This window comes from Thermobia domestica, chromosome 10, assembly GCF_964235325.1.
Source record: "Thermobia domestica chromosome 10, izTheDome1.hap1.1, whole genome shotgun sequence".
Lineage (NCBI taxonomy): Eukaryota > Metazoa > Arthropoda > Insecta > Zygentoma > Lepismatidae > Thermobia > Thermobia domestica.
In genome coordinates this window covers 104,101,023-104,127,463 of record NC_137463.1, presented here as the reverse complement: position 1 = coordinate 104,127,463, position 26,441 = coordinate 104,101,023, and the positions used below count along the sequence as shown (strand labels likewise).

Sequence of the window (26,441 nt, the reverse complement as noted above, 5' to 3'; positions counted from 1 at the left end):
CATAGGTGCCAACTTTTATGTTTCTCAATGGGTGCTTAGGCTTTGGCACTAATGTCCCATTTTCTTTTATTTTTTTTTTTCTTTTTAAAAAGTAGATCCAATAGACCATGGTTCCCAAATTCTTCCTGAGAGGCGAGAAAGGCTATCAAGACCTGCTGAAATAAAATGAACTGTGAAATTATTTTTAAATTGCAAAAACAGAAGATTTTTAAATTTTATTTTAATTTATTTTTAGTATGATTTCCTAAATCTTGTAATTGTACAAAATTTCTAAACATTAAGATTTTGTTTGTGAATTTCAAACGCGTTTAGCAATATTAGCCAAAATAAGGGGACAGAAAATTATTAAAATAATAATGATTACAGTCAAACTTTTAGAACATTTGAGAATAATTTGAGTGAAAATAGAAAATGATTCAGCTGTCTTGTAATTTACGTAAAGCAATTTTACAATTTTAAAAATATAAATTAACATCAAACACCAAGTTCTTTAAACAATTAATTCTATAAAATTATACTCACGGATAATTATTATCGTTGTAATATTATATTGCTCGATCCTCGATATGCCGTAAGCCTGAAGAGTCTGAAATAGTTGTTGATAAATTGATTATTCAATACATATGCACCCCTATCTAAAATTTCACCTGGGATCACGTACACTATAGTTTCTTTTTATTATTCACCGCATGAAAGTGTAATTTCGAAGTTAAATCGAACTCAAAAATTCAATAGGTGCTGAGCATCTATTAAATATCTCCAATGGGTACTAAGCCCCGGAACACAAACGTAGTGGGCGCCTATGCCTGTAAACATGTTCAAAACTTATAGGATGTGAACGATTCTGCATTATGAAACATATTCCAGTAAAAGTGTTCAAAATTTGCGTGATATATCTGAACCTCAGATGTAAAATGTGATTTGGATTGAGTCGGCATGATTTCCTTATCGATAGCAGTAGTGTTGTCCATGAATGAGTCGAGACAGAGTTTTTGTGACTAAACAGAGCTCTTCCAATAGAAATAGATAACTTTCTGAGACCAGACCAGACATCACTTTTACGATACCATTTTGAGACGAGACAGCCTAAGTTCTTGTCTCGTAGGTACCTTTAGATAACAGTTTCTCTTTAATATAAATCTTGGTTTTGATTCGTTTAGCTTCAAAACGAGCGCATTTCGTACTAATTTTCCAACTATTGAGATAACTATCATAGTTTTAGTTATAGGTATGTAACTTTTTATATTACTGGAATAAGTTAGAACAAAATATAGAAGGGTCTTTTTCTTTTGGAATACTGCCTACACTTAAAACTGAATATTTTCTATCTTTTTTGACATGAATCAGACACGTGGACCCAACAAAACCAGGATCAACGATCTGTAAGCCTAAACAACAAAATATGGAAGAGTCATATAACCCTATGCTAAGATCTACCGACAAATGGATCAGGAAGATAATGCGAGCGACATATATTTTCGTGAAAATAAAGGCACTGAAGTGGGTAGGTCGAAGAACAAATGAAGATCGATGGACCAAAGCAATCCTTTCCCGGATATCAAGAGACAAGAAGAAACGTTGGAAACGTCTCCATGAAAAAGGTGACAAAATTAAGATCTGCTTTACAGTAATGTAAAAAATAATTACCAAAGATAAGTGATTGTAAAAAGGAAATAGACAAATTTTTATGAATTTTGTATCAACTTTGGGAGAAGCCATAATAAAGTTGAGTTGAGTTGATTTTGAGTTTAAAGTCCCGTTCAGCAGCGAGGCTATATGAGACGTGGACCTAGTGATTAACGTGGAATCCGAACCACATGAGCTCCCACCGGGAATCGAAACCGGGTTTTTCACGCCAAAGGCACGTACGCTAACCGCTTAACCACGAAGGAGCTGAAGTCATAATAAAATTGAAAAAAATAAAATGAGAGAAAGTCCTAATAAACATACTGTATTATACAAGTATGTATATCCTATAAGCTGAAACAGACAATGCATTAAGTTAGTCTGGACACAAAAGCCATGACGTGACCTGGAGACTACTTTGATCAGGTATTGTAGTTTCATCTGTACAATACCAAATATATATATACAGGGTGTTTCCAAAGATTGTTTACAAGGCTTGGGAGGTGAATCTACTCACAGAAACAAGACAAAGTCCAGTAAACAATTTCCTCGAGATCGCTTTGTTCCAGAGATACAGGCTACCGAAAATGTGGAAATGTGACCATCGTTTCTCGGCTTACATCCGAGAGAAATTGTTCTCCATTTGAACTCGAAACCGGGACTAACTAATTGGCCACAAATGCGATACGTCTGCCAACTCACGCAGGAAGGGCTACTGATAAAAATACGTTATACTAATCTTTACATACTTGTTAATATAATTGTCAAGTGTCATTTCAGCAAGACAAAAACATAAACGGTTGCATAAGAGAAACCATTATACAGAATTACATATGGACAATTTCAAAGTACTGCAGAGTACAGAAGAACTAATTTAGTCCAAGTTAAAGAAATACAACGATTTAACTTGCATAAAGTGAAAAATGAATAGAGATATGAATTATTTGAGTCCAGTTTGACTCTGACCCATTTATCGTAAATAGATACCAAAGATACTTCTGATTTCAATAAATGCCTTTCGTGGGGTTTGAATTCCCCCCTTCCAAAAAAAAAGTACGGCATTTCGATGTATTTTATCAATAGTATACACTATTAAAACGAAACAATACTCAGAATTTTTCTTTGATTGCAATTGCATAACAATAATAACAAACTATTAAAAAATCACAAAAGAAACATTCATATAAACTTATATATATATATATATATATATATATATATATATATATATATATATATATATATAAGTTGCTTTTGTAGTATAATCTCTTTGAGTAATGAACGGGGAATTTAGGTCCGAATAATAGACGGGAGTAAAACAACTCACAAATGTATGTTCATCAAGATTTTACGAACATTTTTCGTTTTTTGGTTTAAACCAGTTAAAAAAACAGCTGGTTTAAACCACCTTGGTTTAAATCAGCCAACCGTGTGTGTGTCATTAATGGACCGACAGTAATGAGTGAAGGAAAGGTCTTGCAATGGTGCAGAGAGTTTTGGAAAAGTCGTTCAGATGTTCATGATGATGAGCATAGCGGAAGGCCTAATGTTCAGACGGATTATCTGGTGGTACGCGAGAAAGTGCGATCTAATCGTCAATTCACAATAACTGAACTCGGCAAAGAGTTTTCAGAAGTGTCTGTGAAAACAGTGCATCAAATTGTGACTGACAAGCTGGGTTATCAGAAGCTGTGTGCGAGATAGGTGCCGAAAATATTGACAGACGCTCACAAACAGCAAAGAATGATGGCTGCACATGATCTTTTGACCAGCTAGGGGAAGAATGACCTCTTTTTTCACACATTGACAGGGGATGAAATATGGATATCGTATGCACTGAGTCGAAGTAGCAATCAATGCGATGATATTACTATGGTTCTCCTAAAGCAAAGAAATTCAATCATCAGTTCACAAAAACATGGCAGCCATGTTTTGGGACCAAAAGGGTGTGATTCTTTTGGAATTCTTGAATAATTACAGAAAAAGTGTTGCGAAACACTGAATAAACTGTAGCGTGCCATCGAAAATCGGCTGGGAGGAACGCTACGCTCTGAAATTCTTCTGATCCATGACAAAGTCTGCCCACACACAGCTTCTCATACAAGTGAGACAATTCAAAGATTTCGATGGAAACTATTCAATCATCCCCCTTACAGCCCAGACCTTGCTCTCAGCGATTTCTTTCTTTTTATTCACTTAAAAAAATGGCTTGCATCGAAGTATTTCAACGCCAGTGAAGTGTTCAAGACATCAGTTCAGGAGTGGTTGCATTCTCTAGCGGCAGATTTTTACATAGATAGAGAGTATACGAAAGTTTGTGCCACGCCAGCAGAAATGTCTAGAGGTTCATCGTCACTACATCACAAATTAGCCATAGTATATACTTGTATAAATCACGATAAATTTCTTTTCTTAACATTTTTTGTTTTATTTATTTATTTACTTTTTGCCGTTTTTCAGATACACCTCGTAATATACTCTATCCAAAAATACAAGATTTAAAATCTTTTAGTTCCGGCACAAGGGATTCTCCAAAGAAACAGAGGGACTCCCGGATATTGTTAGAAAATATGGATCTGATTTATGACGGGTGGAACGACGTCCCAGCAATTAATAATTCGCTGAGAGAACATGGATAGTGCAAACAGCACCAACATGAATGATATGTATCGTGTTGTGCATGGTTACATAATTACAGGAGAAATAAGCGAAATGAATAAAACAAAGATAAATCAATGAATGAAAGTTGGTGATTATTCAAGAATTGGCGGAATGAGAATGTGTAAGGAAAAAGGAGTACCCCAAAAACCTACGGATATGATGCTATTCACCACAAACTCACTTAGTCTGGGATGGAACTTGGGATCCTTTTAACAGAGATGAACGCTCTACTACTGAATCTCCCTTCTGAAGCAAACGATTGTTGACTAGGGATGCACGCGAGACGTCTCGTCTCGTCTCGCATTTGCGAGACGAGACGAGTGAAAATTTTATGCGAGACGAGACTAAACCATGCGAGACGAGACTCGGTTAAGTCTCGCGAGACTTCTCGCTAGAGACCTGCACGGGCCGGGCTTGGGCGGGCCGACTCTGCTATTTCTTTGGGCCGGGCCGGGCTTGGGCGGGCCGACACCGTTATTTCTTTGGGCCGGGCCGGGCTTGGGCTGGCCGACACTGATTTCTCTTCAGGTCGGGCCGGGCTGGGGCCGATCAATTGCAATTCTTTAATAATTATTGACTTTCGTTAAACGATAATTGGAATAAAGCCAAACGTTGAAGAAGTGTGTCCGTGAAAAATGTTACAAAGGATGCAATAGCTATTTACAGTTTGTGTTGCTTAGCGGCTCCACTTTCACTATAGAGGATTGCAGGCATTATGCGGTAAATTGAGCTCTGACCTTGACCTTCACTGAACTCAAAATATAACAAGAAGGGGTGGGAATGTTTTGCCTGTCGCTAAGCAATATTGCCATCTTCACTTTATAGTAAAAATCAATTAAGTTAGATTTTTGTTACAGGGAATGGAGTTTTTGTTCTCTCGATGACAGGCTAAGTTCTAGGAGGCAATGGTACCATTCAGGAGGCAAGCGTCAGGTTGTGAACCAGAGTTTAGAAAATGTTTCTGAGGGTTAGGTCAAATTTAGTACTAAATTTTGAGAAAGATTGGGGCTCGAGCTAATTTTTTAAAAAAATTATCGGGCCGGTGTCGGGCCAAAAACTTTTAAAATTTATCGGGCCCGGGCCGGGCTTGGGCCAAGAATTTTTTAAAACTTATCGGGCCGGGCCGGGTTCGGGCCTAAAATCTCCAAAACTTTTCGGGCCCGGGCTGGGCCGGGCCTAGGTACGTTCGGGCCGGATTGGGCTCGGGCCGAAAAATTCGGCCCGTGCAGGTCTCTACTTCTCGCAGTCTCGCAACATTTATGAATTACATTTAATTGTATATTTAGTGATTTTACATTTATTGAGTTTTCTAAGTTGAGCGTTAATGCCTCCAGGAACAAAAAAGTGATTGGGGCAATAGACATTTTATGAGATTTATTATTATTCAAGGTTGATTTTTAGAATTAAAGCCTTCTTTAGTTTCTAAACATCATTCTAAACACTACGGTTAGTTCAACTGTATGATCTGGAAATTGATCCAGAAAGCTTTTTTCGTATCAAGTATAGTTTGCTGGATATTTTGATTTTCGCAATTGTTAACATATATTGCGTTATCCACAAGTCCGTTGACGTAATGTTATTCCTTGGTGGTTAGTGTAAAGGGAGATAGGCGACAATAGATGGCAGCACTGTTCTCCTACACAAGTAATGTATTTTTATATTTTCTCTGTTGCTTCCACAAATTTAATGCTAGAGAGTTTAAACTTTCTGAAAAGAAAGTTCAAACCTATTCTAAGGGAACAATCCGTGTCAATTTTGGATATTGTGACGTTAAAGCATTCCTCGGACTAGAAGCAGGCAAAGACAAGGTTGAAATCCGGTTAAATAAAGACGAAGAAATTTACATATAGATATAATAAAAGGATCCGGGTTTGATTCAATGAGTTCAGAAAAACATATACGGAAACGTTATATTCTTTATATCCTAATTACATTGGCGACTTTTTTTTTCGGGGCAAAAATGTACCCGAATGGCATACTGGAAAATATTGCTGGAGACCTCTAAGCTGGAAAACAATGTTGGATCCAGCAACAATTTATGCTGTAAATTATGCTATTAATTTGACAAAAATTAATGGTCCACCAATCAAATTCCAGCACAACTTTCCTTTTAATTTGGAGCGGAGGGGACACAAGTTCGAATACCATGTTGAACTCTAGGTTCCGTCTTCTTAGGATGTTATGAACATTCATCCCATGGAAAGCAATGGCAAACCACCATGGATTCACCTTGCCAAGGGACTTTTAGGTCAAATACCTTCCTTCGGACAGAATATCACGTCATCATTCATTAACAGCCATAGAATAACACATTGCAAAATTTTGACCCAGAATATATGCGAGACTGTGAGATCATGCGAGAAAGTCTCGCGCGATACACGAAATGAGACTCAAAATTTTATGCGAGACAAGACGAGACCAACATTTGAGGTTGCGAGACGAGACGAGACTTTCGTTTCTCGTCTCGTCTCGCGTGCATCCCTATTGTTGACAATGATGAGAGATATTGACCCATAAAAGTAAATAGAACGCTTACGTAACAAAACGTCGAAAACTGTGTTAAGGAAGCAGATACTTCGGTAAGTGTGGGGACATGAATGTAGGAGGTGAATAGTGACAAGAGGATAAATAGTACAGAAGTGCATAAACAGGGGAACCACAAAGGAACACAACTTGTAACATGTAAAGATCAGACATGTGAAATGACTCTATCCCCACGCTATCATGGTTATAGATTAAAGACCGGCCATTGTAATATTCCCTTTAGATATGTCCTTGATTTGTATTGTCAAGATATGTGTGCCCCCTGACTTTTTAAAGTTTATCATCCCACAGTTATGCTCTTTAAGCTAGAGAACGCGGATGATTAACTGATAATTCAAAGAGAATGTACGAGAAAATGGGAAAACCCCAAGAAAACCCACGAGCACGATTTTGTCCATTCCAACCGGCTTAGAAAACTCTAGTGGTTAATAGTGTGTGGGGATAGCTCTAGGCGTTGGATAAATCGAACTTGCAAGAGGATAAGAACACTACTGTTTCGAATTTATGAACACGAATCAATGAGGATGGTGCAGGGTGTGATGCTTACAAACTTTGTGTTAGCATGTGATTATAGACAATGCCATAATAAGTAAGAATGTGGAATGCTTTTTCTAGAGCCGAACATACGACAATCGAAGTACAGAAGTCCTTCCACTAGGAGAACTTTAAAGTGTACGTCACTAGCAGCAGCAAAACACGATCTGGTTCAAGTGAGTTTGTGGTGAACGATATCGTATCCTTTTTTCCTTGAGTGCTCCTATTACCTCCCACGTTCTTATTCCAGATTTTTTTTCTATAATCACTAACTTTCATGATCCACTTGTCTCCTTTAGCCCACAGAGTGAGTGGTGGAGTGCTCACTTACGGTTCTATCTCAAACCATGTGAGTTCGTGGTGAACACCATACCCATGGGTTTCTTCGAGGATCTCCGTTTCATCCCACATTCTTAATCCATCAACTCTTGCATAATCATTCCCTATCATTAATAACCTGTTGCTTTTAACATAAAGGGCATAACAACAGAACGTTATACTACAAATTTAATTTCACTTCTATGAGCCTCACGGCATCGTTATACGTTAAACCTAAAATTTTATTTATTTTCATTTTATCCACAATAGCCCACATTCTGTAGTCATGCAATCACAATAACAGGCCACTTTTTTTTTTTTTTTCAACTGAATCTGTTCGAAATATCAATGTTCTCGCAACGAATATTTGCTATTTGTTGGAACATCGTTCCACACGTCATGAATTGCAACCACTTTCGTAATAGAATATCTGGAATTCCTTTCCTTCTTTTCCTTTGCCCCGCCAGTAAAAAATATGCTTTTTGGATGGATCCAAAAGTGGCTCTATAATGTAGTCACAAAGTCACGTGCCTTCTAAATTAATACGAAGAAAAACAATTATGAACATTTATCCCTGTACATGAGTGAGGATCGAGCGAGCAAAAATTTTAGTATGGAGTCTACATACAGCCCTTATTGAGATATTGAGAGATTTCGCAGCATATCGCAAGTCACGATTCTTGTTTGGCTCTTTCTCACGTCCCATCTCTCATAAAACAGCCCTTTACAATGTCTGCAATTACATACAATGTATTAAATAATTACACTTTTTACGTGACTGAAGAAACATTTTCTCTACTTAACTGATGACGGGGGCAGGAGTGGAGAAATAGGGTGGAACTTTCAGCTCTGTACTGATTTTACGCTCTTCCCACGATGAAGGTCGGAGAAAAGACTTAATTTACACAGGAAAAGATTGTATCATAATGTTTCAAGGGCGAGGAGAATTCTGCTGAAGATTTTCAAAATTTTGTTTGGGGTGCTCATATACAAATTATTATGAAGAAAAAAAAACTTTCTTAATGCACTTTAGAAGTTCGGAATTTACGCCGCCATTACTGATGTGATTTCCCTCCTTAGAATTCTGGAACCGCCACTGAGTTGACACCACACAAACCTGGTTTCAAATAACCCAAATCACCATTATGCTCTGTGTTTAATAGGCTACTCAGGGTATCGTTCGTAGCAAATTGCTGCGGTCCGATCTAAGTTGAATGCAATTGCATACTCGCATGAATTGGAACGTGTGCATAAGAAATTGTGAATCGTGAAAGAAACTGCTTATGGATCGCACTGAAATTTTGTTCAGCTTCAAGAAGCACGAAGTCACATGCGGCGAAGCAAACAGTGACACTATTATTTGACTTTGTTCGGAAATGCTAATGCATTCCCCATATTCTTCAGACATTGCACCGTCGACTTACCATTTGTTCCATTCGAGAGTCAATTATCTCCGGGGCTGATCGTTCAGAACCCTTGCTGAGTGATCTGCACTAGACAATTTTTTTTCTTACTTCATGTTCCGCGGAATCAATAGTTTAGCCAAGTGCTGAAGACAGCTTATTGTTGTTGATGCGAACAATATCAGATTTCACAGGAACATCTTTATATCATGTTGCAACCTTCCTATTTTTAGAGCTAATATCCGACTATTTTTGCTTATCTAATATCAAAGAAACTGATAAACTCTGCCAAAGACAGTAAAAAAGATCACGCCTAGAAGTTTAAATTTCTTCCAGTAGGTGGCAATCGCTGGAGGATGTTGGCTTCCATCTAACGGCGCGATGTGTAATTTCTATCATTCTAAATTATATACCTTTGTTGCAATAGTACAAAAATTGGTGGTGTTGCCTACGAGACGAGAATTCAAGGCGAGACAAGAAACATGACAAGTCTCGTCTCTTTTCGAGCAGGGTTGGAAAAAACACGTTAAAAAAGAACGTTTTTTATGTTTAAAACATTTTTTTTTGTTTAAAACGTTTTTAATGTTTAAAACAAAGTACTTTGTTTTAAACAAAAAAACACACTTAAAATGTTTATTTTGTTTAAAACAATAATCTAAATAGGCATATATATTCAATTTTTACACGCTTACAGTTATTGCTTGCCATCTATATTCAGCCGTTAGATCAAATTTCGGGAACTTTCCTAATCTCGATCCGTCCAAATGTTCAATTCCGGAGAAAGAAATCGGGATTTTCCCGATTTCTGTTCACTGAATATGTAGTTTCTTTGTGTTATGTTCTACTGGTCGTCTGCATTCTTAATCTTTAATACTCAGTGGCTCAGCCTCTAATTAAGGATGGAAAATCGTTTTGGAAACAATTTATTCCTGAAGGATGCAGCTTTCCGCTGGTGTGAATCTTATCTATGTGGGGGTACCACGTGGCGGTGGGAGGAGGGTGAATATCGTGCTCTTTTGTTTCTTTTTAAACGGTTTTTTTTGGGGGGGAGCCATTCCCTCTCTTTGGGAATAGATTCATAAAAATTGGTGCGTGAAGCAATGAAGTAGGCCACTACATGATAATATCGTGTATTTGTACTTCTTGCTTATATGGGAGAGCAGGGAGGGGGCAAAGTTAGCCAATTTTTGGAGTTTCAGTTTTTTGACGTAAATTACATTTATTTTTACAATAAACATCAATAGCTCAGCCCCTAATTAAGCCAGAAAGATGATTTGGTACCAAAGTATTCCTGAGGAATGAAACCTTCCGCTAGTATGCATTTTATTAGGGATGGACACGAGTCGAGCTAAAACTCGACTCGACTCGAAACTCAAAGCAAATTCGAGTCGAGTCAAAGGTAATTTTCTCGAGTCGAGTTTCGAGCTAAGTCACTTTTTTGAGGTCGAGTTTCGAGTGTAGTCGAGTTTGATAAACGGCTTGCTCGTTTTAACTCGTTTTGAAATCATGACCTGATTAGACTGGAAAGCGAAAGTCATAAGAAATGTAAGCAGTAATAACTAACTAACTAACTCTATGGCCTATGGAACCCGGAGGTTCAGTGCCGCGTTCACAAAGCTCTCCACTGACTTCTATCCTTAGCTAATTGCATCCAGTTTCTACTTTGTATTCCTATCTGCGAGATCCATCTTAATATTGTCCTCCCATCTGCGCCTAGGCCTTCCTAATGGTCGTTTTCCTATGGGTCTACCAGTCAAGACTTTGAAAGCGTTTCTACTTTCTTCCATTCTAGCTACATGACCTGCCCACCTAAGCCTCCTACACTTGACGACCCTAACAATGTTGGGTAAACCGTATAAACTATGTAGTTCCTCGTTATGAAGCTTCCGCCATTCCCCTTTCTCGTTCCTCTTGGGTCCGAATATTCTTCTCAGGATCCTCTTCTCAAATACTTTCAGTCTATGTTCTTCCCTCAGAGTAAGCGACCATGTTTCACAACCATACAGAACAACAGGCATGATTATCGTTTTATATATTTTAAGCTTCAAATTCCTCGACAGAATTCGCGACGACAAGAGATTTTGAACCGAATAGTAACACGAATTCCCTGCTTTTAGTCGACATTTAATTTCTTCGTGAATATGATTTTCGTCTGTTAATATTGATCCTAAATATTTGAAAGTATCCACTTTATTAAAAGCATTATTTAATATTTTAACGCCTCCACAATTTGCCGTATTACGGTCCCGACGCACTTCCATGTATTTAGTTTTCTCTGCATTTACTTCTAAACCCATGTCCCTGCAAGCGTTTAATAAGATCTCTGCATTTATTTCTACTGTTCTCCTATCATCCCCTATTAAATTTACATCATCAGCATATGCCATAACCTGGTGAATGCCGTTCAACTCTAGGCCCTGGTTGCTATCTTTGATTTTCCTTATAGCGTATTCCAGCACAAAGTTAAATAATAATGGCAACAACGCATCTCCTTGTTTCAGGCCATTTTCGACGTGGAAGCTCGTGGACAAAAATTTTCCTACCCGAACTTTACTTTGGGATTCACTTAAACATATCTTAATTAATCTAATTAGCTTTCTCGGTATTCCAAGTTCTGTAAGAACGTTGTATAATGTTTCTCTCCTAACCGAGTCGTAAGCCTTTCTAAAATCAATAAATAGTTGATGTACCGGGGTATTGTATTCCCACTTCTTTTCGAGTATTTGGCGAATGGTAAATATTTGGTCGATAGTTGATCGATTTCGTCTAAATCCGCACTGATAATCTCCAATAATTTCATCTGCGTATGGGGTCAATCTTGCTAACAGAATATTTGAAAGTATTTTATAGGATGTTGACAGAAGAGAAATGCCTCGATAATTATTACAGTCAGTTTTGTCGCCTTTCTTGTGAATTGGAACAATGATTGATTCTTTCCACTCTTGTGGCAATTCTTCCTTGTTCCAGATAAGGAGAATGTAAGCAGTAATATGGAACATTTTTAGTGTTGCTCAGAAGATGGGACACTGATCGCATCTCATCTCGTCTCGATTAACAAGACGACTATGAATTTTTATAACGAGACAGCCTCAAATGTGAGCACCAATGTAAACACCGGTATATACTGTAGTCCTTACCACCAAGGCTGACCTGCATGATCTAACTTTTGAGCCGAAGCAGAAGCCCAACCCAGGTAGTGATGTTAACTGGCTCAGTTCGGTTCAACTGAGGAGCAGCTCGAGCCGGCTCGGTTGAGATGAGGCACCGACTCGGCTCAGGTGAGCCATCGGCTCGAGCCAGCTCGGTTGGGTGAGCTGTTGGCTCCGTTCGATAGTGGATGAGCTGTGAGCCGAGCCGCTAGAGCCGTTGAGAACCCGAGCCGAGCAGGTTTGAACATGTTTGGCCGACGCAGTCTAACTTTTAACGATTTTTGGTTCGAGCCTGGATACTTGCTCCTCCGGAACTGAAACCCAGAACTTCGTGAACGATGTCCTTGCCTCCTTGACTTCACCTTTTCCGAGGTCAGCAGTCAACTAGTTTTTAGTATTGAGATACAAACCGTCTATCATTCATGTTTATACACGCTAGTGTTATAATAATAATAATAATAATAATAATAATAATAATAATAATAATAATAATAACAACAACAACAACAACATTAAGTTGTAGTAATAGTAAGTATCATTGATAATAATTATATTGTCTATGTAGGATATTTGAAGAAAGTACTTGAAACTACTCATAGCATTTGGCTCGAATCACTCGAAACTCGAATCGAGTTGGAGGAAATTTTTCGAGCCGAGCTCAATGATGTCGGTTTCGAGTCGAGTCGGAGTTTCAATGAAAACTCGCTCGAACTCGATCGTGCACATCCGTACATTTTATGCATGTAGGGGGTATTTATGTATGGCTGAGAGAGGGAGGATGAAGTTCGTTTTTTAAATTTTTCATCATTTTTTTCATCAGATTTTGGAGTCCATTCCTTCCCCTTTGTGGTACATCCACAAAAATTAGTATGTGAAGCAATGAAGTAGTCCCCTACATGATAGTAACCTGTATATGTACTTGTGTTTATAGAGGAAGAGGGGGTCAAATTTGACTAATTTACATTTAGTTTCAGAACGGTTTCATATAAGGCAAGATATATTTTACTGAAGTGGTCTAAAAACATAATTCTTGTTCGTATACATGACGTGTGCAGCAAAAATGATTTGCATATGGACGTAGTATTGTCGTGGGGGAGGGAAGAGAATGTCTAATTCAATGAATGTTTTTCTGTGCATTTTTAATACTTCCTACATAAAACGAATTCATTACGCAATGGCAGCAATGGCTACCATTTCTTGTATTATTGTCACAAGTATTTGGCCTACACATTAGCATCATTTTGTCAGCGCAGGTGACTGCAAGAGTTGAATGTGGTAAGTCATATATTGGACAAACAGGACGAACCATTGAAGCCAGATCAAAGAACACAACAGTTACATCAGACTAAACCAACCAGAAAAATCCGGACTGGCCGAACATAGCATCAAACAGCAACATAAGATTTTGTTCACAGATACCGAAATAATAGCAAAAGGCTCAAGAGTTTGGGACAGGAGGATAAAAGAAGCTGTTGCAATTACACAAGAAAAAAACGAACCTTAACAGAGACACAGGATTCCAACTGAGTAAAACATGGACACCAATCATATCCTGCCATTTCAAGCACCAATCAGAAGCCGCCATTTCAACCACCAATCAGAAGAGTCCAATCATACATACATGAGTAATATATTCCATACACTCTATTGCACCATCATATTCGCCTGAAGATGAGGACGATGTCAGCCCTCGAAACGTCACAAGATATAACAGTATTTACCTGGCTGCTAGCCCGAGAAGACCTGTTTACAATAATTTTAATGTTCTTGAACTAATTATGGCAATAGACGTCAAAACATACAACAAAATATTACAATATGTTAGATATCACGTTTAATTTGCACAAAGTATTCATCTAATGAATAAAACGGCCTTTGTAATAGCCAATTGTATAATTTATGTTTAAACACATTCATGGGACTTACAGATAATTCACTTGGTAACCCATTATACAATTTTACGCCTAGTACATCATAGTTATTCTTCGACTTATTGAGTCTCTTATATGGTACATCTATGTATTTATTGTACCTTGTATTGTACGAACGCAAGTTGTATCTGTACTGTAATTCAGGTAGTCTGTTTTTCACAAACAAAATAGCTGTATATATATATATATAAATTTATCACAGTTAATATTCTCAAATTTCTAAATAAAGGTTTACAATGCACTGTTTGATGTGAATTTGTCATAATTCTAATTACTTTTTTCTGGATTAATAGGATATCCTTGATACGTGAAGCGTTTCCCCAAAAGAGTATACCGTATGAGAGAATACTTTGAAAGAATGCAAAATATGCAATTCTTACATAACCATCCGATACATAATGTTTCAGTCTTTTCAGAAGGTAGACAACTCTAGATAATTTACTAGCCATATATTGAATATGTGGTTTCCATGATAACCTACTATCGACATAAACATCCAGAAATTTTACATTATTTGTGATGTTAATATTTGGAACTTCCCTCAAGCCAAATAACATGTGTTGTGTTTTGCTTCTATTGAGATGAAAACAATTAGCTTCAAACCACTTACTTGCTTCAGTTAAAACACTATTTGCCATGTGTACAAGGTTGTCTACATCATGGTTTATATTCACAAAAGTGGAGTCATTAGCATACAATATTGATTGAGCTTGTACACAACTTGGTAGATCGTTTATCATTATGGTAAATAAAAGTAGACCAAGCACCGACCCTTGAGGGACTTTTCATTTCAGACTGTACACCGTTTGTAAAGACAACTTGCTTTCGGTCTTCCAAATATGTTTTAATTAAGGTCAATCCAGTGCCATTTATGCCATAACTAGTTAATTTATTCAACAGTAGACTGTGGTCTACGCAGTCAAAAGCTTTGCTCAGATCACATGTAGCATGGGCAAAGAACCTATTTTCAAAAGCTTGTGTAACCTCTCTCACCAGCACGTCAAGGGCGTTAACCGTTGATAAGCCTGCCTTAAAACCAAATTGAGATTTACTTATTAAGTTATACTCATTAAAAAAATTTACTTAGCTGAGAATACATAGCTGCCTCTATTATTTTTGAGAAAATAGGGACTAGAGAAATTGGTCGGTAACTACTTGGATCACTCTTATCACCTTTCTTATAGATTGGAACTACTTTACTTACTTTGAGCACACTTGGAAAATATCCCTCAATTAAGCATTTATTAATACAAAAAGTGAGTGAAAATAATATATGATCTATTACTTTTTTAATTGTATTACTTGATAAATCATATATGTCAGTACTTTCAGAATATTTCATTTTGTTAACTATATCCTGTATTTCATTAGGAGTAACATTTACAAAATTAAATATAAAATTAGTATGCTGTACACAGTTAGGTATTGTGGTGTTTGACCCTGGTGTAGTTGAGCATTCTATATTGCTACGTATTCTGTCAACAGATTCAATATAAAAAATATTTAATTCATTGGGTGTTATAGGAATTGTTTCTTTCTTATTCTCTTTTGCGACAGAATTTATTACCTTCCATGCGGCTTTACATTTATTACTTGATGCTTCAATGTGGTTCATAATGTGTGTTTTCTTAGCTGTAATTATGGCAAGTTTGTATTCCTTCTTAGCACTTATATATGCATCTTTTGTTGTTTTAGACATTACATTATTATATCGATTGTACAGTATCATTAGTTTACATTTCATATTAGCGAATTTTGGAGTATACCATTCCATTTTGCTATTTCTATGTCCCTTTCTATTGTTCTCAGTAATAACTTTACATTTCCTTTTTGGTATTTGTGAGTTGAAAATATGAAGGAAAACATCAAGAAAACGCTTAAATACCTCATTGGCAAATAGTGTGTTTCCATAAACATTGCTGGACCCACCCAGGTAATGAACCCAATTTACAAGAGATAAAACAGTTTTAAAATTTGACAGTTTATCTTCAGTTAATGGCCTAGTGATAACATATCTTACATCTGTAATATTGTGAGTTTCGAAATCCTTCTTATCTATCTTGAGTAAAATCAATTTATGATCGGAAAAGGTAAAGTCTATAACTGTACTAGTAGCATGAGCTCTATTAATATTTGTTATTATGTTATCTAAGCATGCAGTACCCCTCGTGGGCTTACTATTTACATAGTGAAAGTTAAATTGTCTTAAAAAAAGATTTTTGAATTCAGTGACTGTCTGTTTATTAGTTGTTACATCAAACTTTGCATTAAGGTCTCCCCCAATAATAATCTTATAGTTATTACAATTAGGCTTACTAAGATAATTCAATACATTTTCAAGTTTGTCTAAAAATTTAAAGGGTCCCCATTTGGGGATCTATACAGAGATACTATAATTAATTTTATGTCACCAATGACGATTCCTGAAATTTCAAAGTTTAGTTCGTCACAGATGTGCTCAAAATTTACGAATTACAATTTCTTCTAATCTCAGTATTTAAATATATAGCTACCCCTCTTCGTATGTAACGCTTTCTACAGTAACTATTTACTAAGTGATAATTATCCAGTTTGTTAAATTTAATATTATCTTCGTGACACCAATGTTCAGACAAACAGATAACATCGATATTATTCTCATTGGCCACTTCATTTAGGACCAAAGTTTTCATATCAAGACCTTGTATATTAATATATCCTATAATATAATTGTAGTTATCTCTTAAACCAAGTATACTCTCGGGCACATAAGAGTTACTATTCACAACAGAGTGTATCATTCTTGCCCGATCGACCTCAGTTACAACTACCCGTTTTTTGGAAGTACCGGTATAACCCTACCTAATGTACTTTTACAAAAATCTTGATTTAGGATTATTTCTACTATTTTATCGCATACATATAATTTACCCAGACTATTTAAATGCAGAGCATAGGTTGTATGAAAATGACTACCAATTTTACTTATATCTACAAACTTCACATTAGTGTAGTGTTTGCAAAGGATGGAGACTTCTTGATTCGCACTGTCAACCTCATTATTAACACATGACCAACTTGGTAAATCATAACGATGGGGAACAGAAATAAACACTACACTTGTATTCCGAAGTTCTGTCAATCTACGCTTAAGAGACAACCTCAATCCATTCGTTTCGTTTTTCGCCACATAATTTGTTCCCGCCATCAAGATCACAACATCGTTTGCACCCATATTTGAACACATTGTCTTGCAATTTGCAGTTACCGCCATAAATTTTGGCCCCGGTTTTACAACACCAGTAGCATTGAATCCTCTTCTTATCAATTCCGTGGCAATGTTTCTGCCTTGGCTATCAGCAAACAGTTGTATTTTAGGTTTCTTTTGACAGTTATTACTTACTACACCTCCACTCATTTCATAATTATAAGTTCTATTTCTACTAAGTCCGTCCTGCTCCCCGCTCACCTCGTTTTGTTTCGGAACTGTAACTATATTATCCACGTCTACGGCTTCTTGTAGTAATTTGAATCTATTTTGAATCGGGAAAGGAGAAATGTAATTATATTGCTGGGTTTTGCATGTGTTCTTTCTAGAGGCAGTCTCCCACATTCTATGCCCATTATTTGTATCCGAATATCCATTCTGTGTATAATTATCAATAGTCCTTGCACTACTATGTTCTTTAAGTTTGTCGTTTTCAACTTGTAATTTTTGCAAGTCCTGTTGTAGAAGTGTTATAATCTCCAGCAGGGATTTCCTATCGCAATGTTTACAATCATTTGTTTCATCCTGATAGACTTTATCCTTCACACTATTGACATCATTACTGGCACAACTGGGACACCACCATTCCGTATTTTCATCTGGAAGGTTATTTTCCATTATTTTTCACATTTAAAATGGTTCCACTTATCACATAAATCACAGAGAATTCCATTTCTCACTGTTTTACCACACTTTGTACACTTAAAATCACAAATCACTCGATTCTTCTTAGAAGCTCTTGAGGACGTGACTTCTCTATTAGGCGCCATTACGTTATGTGCCTTTATTAACTAACTTAATAAAGGAAGTTCACACATTTGAGCATTTATTATTATTATTAAACTAAGTAATACAGTGAAACCTCTCAAAACGGACATCAATGGAACACGATTATTTGTCCGTAAATGAGAGGTGTACCTAAAAGGAAGGGTTCTCTCTCATACCACCACACCACACATATTTATGGCATTTGTCCTCTTATGAAGGTGTCCACTATTAAGAGATGCCCGTTAAGAGAGGTTTCACTGTATTAGAAATTAACCAACACTGTTTAACCCAGTAATTAAATATGAATTGATTATATACGAATTATTGAAATCATTTTGCAAAATTCTGCCATTATTTCAATTTATTCACCCCCAGCAAGTTTTAGTGGGTGATTTTTTTTTTCAAAATATTAATTGGGAAAAAAATTCCCTCGTCTCATGCTGAAATCACATTTATTTAGTAATTAATACTGTACATAGTTGCAATTTCATTATTTTAATATTCTAACTCTGTTGTTAACGTTAATTGTTGTAATATTATTTGATCTCTTAATCCCCGCTCCCGCCTCTTCCTGGCTAGGTTATTTTTTCTGAATATCTTTCATAAGAAAATTATTCATTGATTTAATTGTTTTTCAGAAATTCAGTTTTTCAATTTACAAATATTTTGTATCTTTCTGTTTTGTCTTTTTTTTAATGTAGCCTAATTTTAATAATCCGCTCAATAAATTTACGTGAATAAAAATTTAGCTACTTTACAAAAAATTAAGCTAGCGATAAATGCGTTCCTGCATAATACTAGACTCAGTCTAAAAAATATATATATAATTCTTACTTTGATGGATCTCTTCATTTCTAAAAACGTTTTGACTACACCGTTCTAACTCCCGTCCGTTGATACACCACTTGCAGAGTAGCACTTACCAACTGAATCTGGTATAGGCGTATTACTATATTGTCACATTTTTCCTTATTGAGGAGGAGGTAGGTGAACCGCTCAAGACGTTGCCAATTTCAGTCATTAACATCTGTCCATCAATCTCCTTTCTCGGAAACGATCGCAGAGCCCAGGAGGGTAGGTATGAGCGGGTCTGTTTCGTCAATTGTTTTGATCGAAACACCACCCGAAACAATGAGGTCATGTGGTTCTCGAAGCCGAACATTGAACGACGTCGCTTCGTATTTTGAAGTGAAATAAATAAATAAGAATATTGCCTTCTTTCCTAAACGCTAAACCTTTTTTAACTTGATGTAATAAATAACCTATATGATACTGATTGATACAACTGGATTTGGGGGAGTATTTGTTTTCCATTCAGGGGTGTGTGTAAAGAAATTTGGAGGGGTGTTAGGGGGTGTTGGGGGAGTGTAGATTACTCCCTGGTTTTAAACATGTCCAACCACCATTGAAAAAAAAAACACGTTTAAAACAATTTGTTTAAAACGTTTAAAACAAACTGAATAAAACAACAGCCCTCGTTTAAAACATGTTTTAAACATTTTGTTTTAAACATATCAACCCTGTTTTCGAGATGAGACTAGAAATTGCTCGAATCTCATAGGCACCAGTAGTTCACTCAAGTTTTAGATCTCAAACCTTGAACTAGTTTCACATGATTCATAGTGTAAAAACTATAAATTCATAAAGCGATTGTGTGAGCATAATAAAGAGCATTTATCAACGTTTAAAGTCATTACATAATATACTCCAATTATAAATAAGGTGTGAATGTTGTTATATCGCACGCTTCGTGGACCTCTGGTAACGCGGAAGCATCTTGATAACTTCTAGATGAAATTAAGAAAGAAGTCAGGATACAAATTTCGTATATAAATTTAAAATACGAAACGAGAAAAAAATTTCGACAATCGAGAGAAGACGTCTACAAAATTTACAAGTCGAGACGAGAAAACCTTATTTCTCGTCTCGCCTCATGCGCAACAATAAAAAAAGCAACGCTAGTTATATTTATACATCAATAACTATAATGAAAGATTTTTCGAAGTTTTGTTAAAAAAAAAAAAGAAAAAATGCTTCACAGTAAAGGAAAACTGCTCTATCATTGAGGTTGCAGTGCATGCAACAAATCTCGATCGACTCAAGTAAAGAACAAGAAACACAATTTAATAAGTTTATCATTTCATTTTTCTGACAAATAAGCATAAAATACAATTCTATTTAATATCCTTATGGAGTGTACAAATGTATCTCTAAATTTACATTTGTTTACATATGTAAACAAATATATCAGACATTTCCGAAGCATACCAATACACCATGGCATGTATAATGTACTACGAAAAAATTACACCCATATTTTGTTAGACCTTACGGATGAAAAATAGAATGAAGAATACAGAAATATCTGAGATATGTTAGTATTATTTCTTTGGTCATATGAAGATCATGATAATTCATAGTCATCTATGTTCTTAGAGAACAAAATGTTAGACAAGATACTATTTAAAAAAAAAGTTTCGTTACATCATCAACAATGGAAATACTTGATGCTTACACTCACTTTGTCGAATATGCAGTACTGTTATAAATAGACAAATACATAAATACATACATTCGCACACACTCACATGCCTATACACACGAGCTCACAATTTCAAGTAGAAATATCAAAGCTAACTGGTCTTTTGCTTGGTTTCCCATACGTAATCTGTTTATTCAGCAACTGGTCACTCTTCTGCTCCTGCCTGTGCCTGTCCTTCCGTTTCTGCCGGTGCTTGCCCTTCTTCATCTTCCGGTTCTTCTTCTTCAACTTCTGGTTCTTCTTCTTCTACAAATTCCTGTCCTTCGTCTCCTTCAACAGCTGGTAGCTCGTATGAAAACATATCATCCATAAAAGATTTTACTTCTGGAGCTTTAAGAGAATATACAGAAAATTATTTGTGACAAACAACCGTCAAAAGAAAAAAGAAATTTTGAACTTAGGTATTGTAGCTACTAAACATGGAAAGAGACCCCAAAGGAAGGAGAAAGTGAACAATCTATCCAGCAAAAATTTACAAAGTTGTATCATGATTAATTTACCTACATTTTACTACAAGATTCGTAATTCAAAAATACAGACAACTTAAACGTTATCACCAAAGAATTCTTGCTTGCTTTTGTGATCAAAATTACTCCTTTTTCATAGAACATAGTGACATAAATTTTGAAATATATAATATATATAAGCTGCAAAATTATTTTACATGGTGACGATATAACATTATTTCTATCTGGCAAACTCAATGATACCGAATAATTCATTTAAAAAATTAATTATAGTATTTCATGTAACTTCAAATAAAGTAGAAGATTTTTTTTTCAGCAAGTATTAAAATAAGTTCAAGTTCTACATGAATCAAAAATTGTGTTTAAATTAATAAGTAGATTACATCAGTAATAAGTTAGGAAAATACCGCAGTTTAGTGGTTCGAGCGTTGGACTCATGTCCATGTGGTCCCAGGTTCGATTCTCTGCCGGTGCTTCTCCAATTTTCGGCGTCCACCCAGCGTCGTGAGGCAAACTGGGAAGTCACGTGAATAAAAAACGTCGCGGCCACTAGGTCTAGAAAGCTCCCGATTGGGCGACGCGGCACGCTGACCACACGTTCGTCACTAGGTTGGACGTAGTTCCACCAATCGCAAACAGATGGCGTGGAGCGGCTCAGGCCCACAAATCGGGCCGTTACGCCAAATGGCTTAGTGGTTTAATAAGGGAATACGTGGTAGGGGATACGTGATAAACATTCCTATATTCCTGTTCTGTTTTTTAAATCCTGTAATCGAACTAAATACTGTAACAGGAAACAGCCTATACTGTAAGGATTAACCTTGTATAATGGTTTGTGTACCGGTCGACTGCACCGGGCTCAATCCTTCATCGTGGTTTGGAGCTTAATCAAGCATTAAATCCTTCATAACCTAAGTGTTGCATAAGAAGTCATAAATATAGAAACTCAATTTTTTTCCTTTAAAAAACAGCCCTATCTTATACTGCTATTTCACTATAAGGCAATTCTACTGATATATATATTGTAATGTACCACGTGCTTCTGTGTACAAACAATGCCATATGCTCCTGTTTGTAAACACTACCACATGTATTTACGTCGGAGCACTATGCGATTACTACGAGAAACAGCAGACGACGGATCAACTGCACCTCCTACAAGTCACATGACGACAGAACAGCAGCAGCGCCACCGCCGCTCTGGGACGCCTATATATTGGACAGCAACCAGCGGACCGGTGCCAGTTCTCTGGTCTCCCTCCTGTTGCTTATCTGAAGCACTAGGAGGACCCTACCTCAAAACCTCTATTCTGCTTCGGGACTCTTGGCTATTCCTTTCCTCCTGGCTTAGCCTGCTTCGTGATTCTGTCGGGATCCCAACCTCAGATGCTTACCCTGCTTTGGGACACTCTGACTTTTATCCCCCTCACTGCTTGCTGCGGAGAATTTGGGTTTCCTACGCCACTCTGGTTAGCCTGCTTCGGGACTCTGTAGAGATCCTGTCCGCGACTGCACGGTCAAGGACTACTTAATTTCTACCTTACCAATTAGGGAAAGTATTCTATAGTATTTTCTGTAAATACTGTTGTTATTAGAGGATTTTACGTACAAATAAACCGGTAGTGGGAGTCGATTACGGACTCTCTACCTACCAAAAAGTTTTACAATATATATAAATCTTGTAGCAAAGTAAAACTGTAAGATAAAGCTGAGCCACTCAGCTTCAACAGATAAAATCACCTTAAACTGCCTGAAATCACGATAGCACCATAAAGTTCTAAAGGACCTGAGTCGAAAAATGTTAAAAAACTATAAATACATGTCTCATCGGTGAGACTTTCAAAAACTTGTAATTTGAAACAATTTCACGTACCAACGGCAGTTAAGTACACACCAAAATAACTTATTTAAGTATCCATAGAATCAGCTCATACCAAAGTTTCTCTGAGTACACTCTCATTACGCGATTCGAGAAAAGAAAGGGAAGATCTATAATCATTTTGTAAATAGAAGAATTAAATCTCTTGATAGAAGTCACTGTTGTTAATACTGAAGACCTTATATTTCGTTATTATAGGTGGAACATTATTAATGAAAAAGGGCAAAGTACAAGTACATAACAGGAAAAAAACTGCTTAATACCACATAATAGCATATGAAAAGTTGTCACAATGTTAGAGTACAAAAAGTATTAAAAAAAAAAAAAAAAACAGTGTATTGCTAGATATAAAATCTCTACGAATGTTGTATTTATTTCCAATTAATTGCTGAATTTTGTAATTCTTAATATATCTTTACTTGTCTTGTTATTCATATTTGTTGACATCTGATTCCTTGTGAAAGCTTGTAATGTTCCTGGATTACAGAAGCAATTGCGGATGATTCACTGTTTGCATCATTTAGTTTAGTTGTGTGCAGGTTGATTTAGAACCAGTTTGATAATTGTTAATGTTGGTTTATGAACGATGATTAATGCTGATTTTGTATCTGATATTGTCTGAGAAAGTGAAGAATAATACTAACTTTTAGTTGATGGCAGATTTTATGATTAACAAAATACAGACTAGTTGATCAGAACACAATCCTGAAAGATAACTGAAATTGATAAGTGATAATGAATTTTACATCTAACGAAACCTGGGAAAAAGCTAAACTCGGTACTGGAAATTTTACAACTGAGAAAATTAGGTAAATTGTTATAATTATAGGATTAGTAAGTTTGTAGTGGTCACAGGATAAGTGTGTAGAGAATTACATTAGGAGTTCACAAAGTTTATGATTATGGTTTATTGATTAACCTAATGTGTAGTTATTGAAATGAAAATAACCGATAAAGTTTAAATAACCTTTTCTGTGGTGATGTTAACTGCTTTTATTATGTGTAGGAAAGCACATCGTCCTCAGGGGGTTGTCGTTCTCCGTACCATGACGTCATAGCGCAATGGCTAAAATCACGTAACCATGAATATTTGTTTGTCGGGTTAAATTTTCGATTTTAATCATGCAATTAAACATGATACTGCGATCCTTATATCTTAAACCGTTAATTCATTATTTTACAGCGAAACTTAAAAATCTAAATTTTATGATATTACGATTCAGGATTCAATATATTCATGTCCGAGCTGAATTCTATTTTACAAAGTAATTATTTGATCTAGAGCTAATAAATCCAATTCATTTAACATAACATTGGAATTGTTAATTTTTTTCTTGACCAAATAAAAATAATCACAATCCATTAAGGAATCAATGACAAATCGTTACATGCAGGGAACGTACAGTAGTTTTGAGTATTATATACAATTGCGATTATGTATAAGGATGTAAACTAATTATGGATGTTCTAAGGTAATAAAATAAATTAGATGAATTAATGGAGAAGTAATTGAAATAAAATACAATTGAATACATAAATGAAGCGATCGTATATAATGATAAAATAATTTTATAAATATATGGGTTGATCTACGAATCATGAATTAAAAAAAAAGTTGGTGAATCGATCCTTGAATATTAGTCTATCTTCTGAATTATTGCCACAATCAGCATTATTTCATGTTATTTGATATAGAAAAAATTTTGGTATCTTGAAGTTTGTGTTGTAACAAGGAACAATTTATAAGTAAAATAATAATTTACATGAATTCGAAATATGTAATTTTAATTGATGAAATCGAAAACGTCATTACAAGATATAAATGTTCTTGAATTATATGCATCTTAATCTAACCGAGTATGAAATATTAAATTTTGTTTCTGAATATTATGAATTATCAAATACCCTAACTCTTGAATTTATAAAGTTGATTTGTATGTATGCATATATAGTGAGAAGTCCTAGATATAAATAAACTAATAATTGTAATTTGGTATATTAGGCTTCATTCTTATGATTTATGTTTATTGTACTACATTGATAGACTATGTTTTGTAGATTGCACAGATATAGTTAATAGGAATTTGCAATTCATCTGATGTAAAGTATACTTCAGAAATACTTTTATCATATTTTTTATTTGTTTCTTACACACAAATCATTTTTGGAAGAATTTGCTTCCCAGTGTCCCATATATTATGCAATTTTTTTTAAAAAAACGGGCATAACAAGCTAGAAGAGTGGATCTCAACCGATATGTCGCGACACATTGGTGTGTCACGCAGTCTCCCAAGGTTTGCTGCGATAGTTTAGAATTTAAAAATCATGAAGAATTTAATAGTAATTAGTTAAAATCAAGACAGACTACACCAGTCAACACCTCAAGCGGTAGCAATAATGTTTAGTGCTATATAGAATCATCATAAAAACTAATTGGTTTCAGTATTATAATAGATATTATTATTATTATTTATAATAAAAATATCAAACAAGTGTGTCGCGATGTCATGGATGTTCAGTAAAGTGTGTCGTGTCAAAAAAGGTTGAGAATCACTGACCTAGAATTTAATAAACATTTACAACTTACTTGCTTATTTAATTTTGTATCCTTCTCTAGTTCTAGTAATATTGTCAATATTTCGTGCCGCGCTAGCAATTTTTTTTTTTTTTTTTTTTTTTTTTTTTGACTATATAAAGACAACGTTTGATGTGTTCATGAGTTCCTTCTCATTTTTCCTTTTATCTATACTTACTGTTTTACTTCTCTTTCTGCATTTTCCTTTGCAAAATCCGCTGGTGTGGCTCATCAGGTCGGAGATATTAGAAGACTATAGGAAGCTGATGAGCAAATAAGTTGTCATAGATTGAGGATTTCTGTGCGAACAAAATACCTACAGTAAACACTTATCATATTCTATTTTGATTTCAATGCATTTTTAATTTATAATTTCTATTTACGAATCAGGACACAAGCTTTATCGTGAAAAAAGGCTAGTCTAAAAACAATATTATACAATAATAGTCAAAAGTTACTTACCAGTTATTTGACACATTTCTAATATTGGAGGAAGATCAAGACTTTTTACTGATACCACATCATCTTTGAGTGGAGCGATATGATGTGTTCGATTCCTTTGTAGAATCTGATTAATGAAAAACTCCTGCTCTTGAGTAATATCAGTCATTCGAACATCAAGGTAGATCATTGCAGAATTCTCCTCAAGTCCTTTTTCAAGTTCAGCTCCGGCAATCTAAGATAAAAAAAGGGAGTACATAGATCTTTTATTCCATTACTAACAATAACTGGACGAACTAATTACGTGTTTTACATCTTTAATCAAATAAAATGAAGTCTTATCTTTTCCAATGTTT

General features: G+C 35.6%; 1 protein-coding gene across 3 annotated transcripts in view; it reads right to left on the bottom strand.

Moving 5' to 3' along the window:
• LOC145662617 (uncharacterized) overlaps nt 1-26,441 on the bottom strand; it is a 132,621-nt gene that overhangs the window by 23,506 nt on the left and 82,674 nt on the right. The window contains exons 9-10 of one of the 3 annotated variants that reach the window (XM_081728353.1): nt 26,107-26,320; nt 20,446-21,053 (exon numbers count right to left, since the gene is read on the bottom strand). In XM_081728353.1, the coding sequence (XP_081584479.1) occupies nt 20,869-21,053; nt 26,107-26,320 (399 nt within the window). In that variant the 3' untranslated portion in view covers nt 20,446-20,868. Of the gene's footprint in view, nt 1-20,445; nt 21,054-26,106; nt 26,321-26,441 lie in introns of those variants that run through there. The other 2 variants (XM_081728351.1, XM_081728352.1) reach the window with 2 other exon arrangements.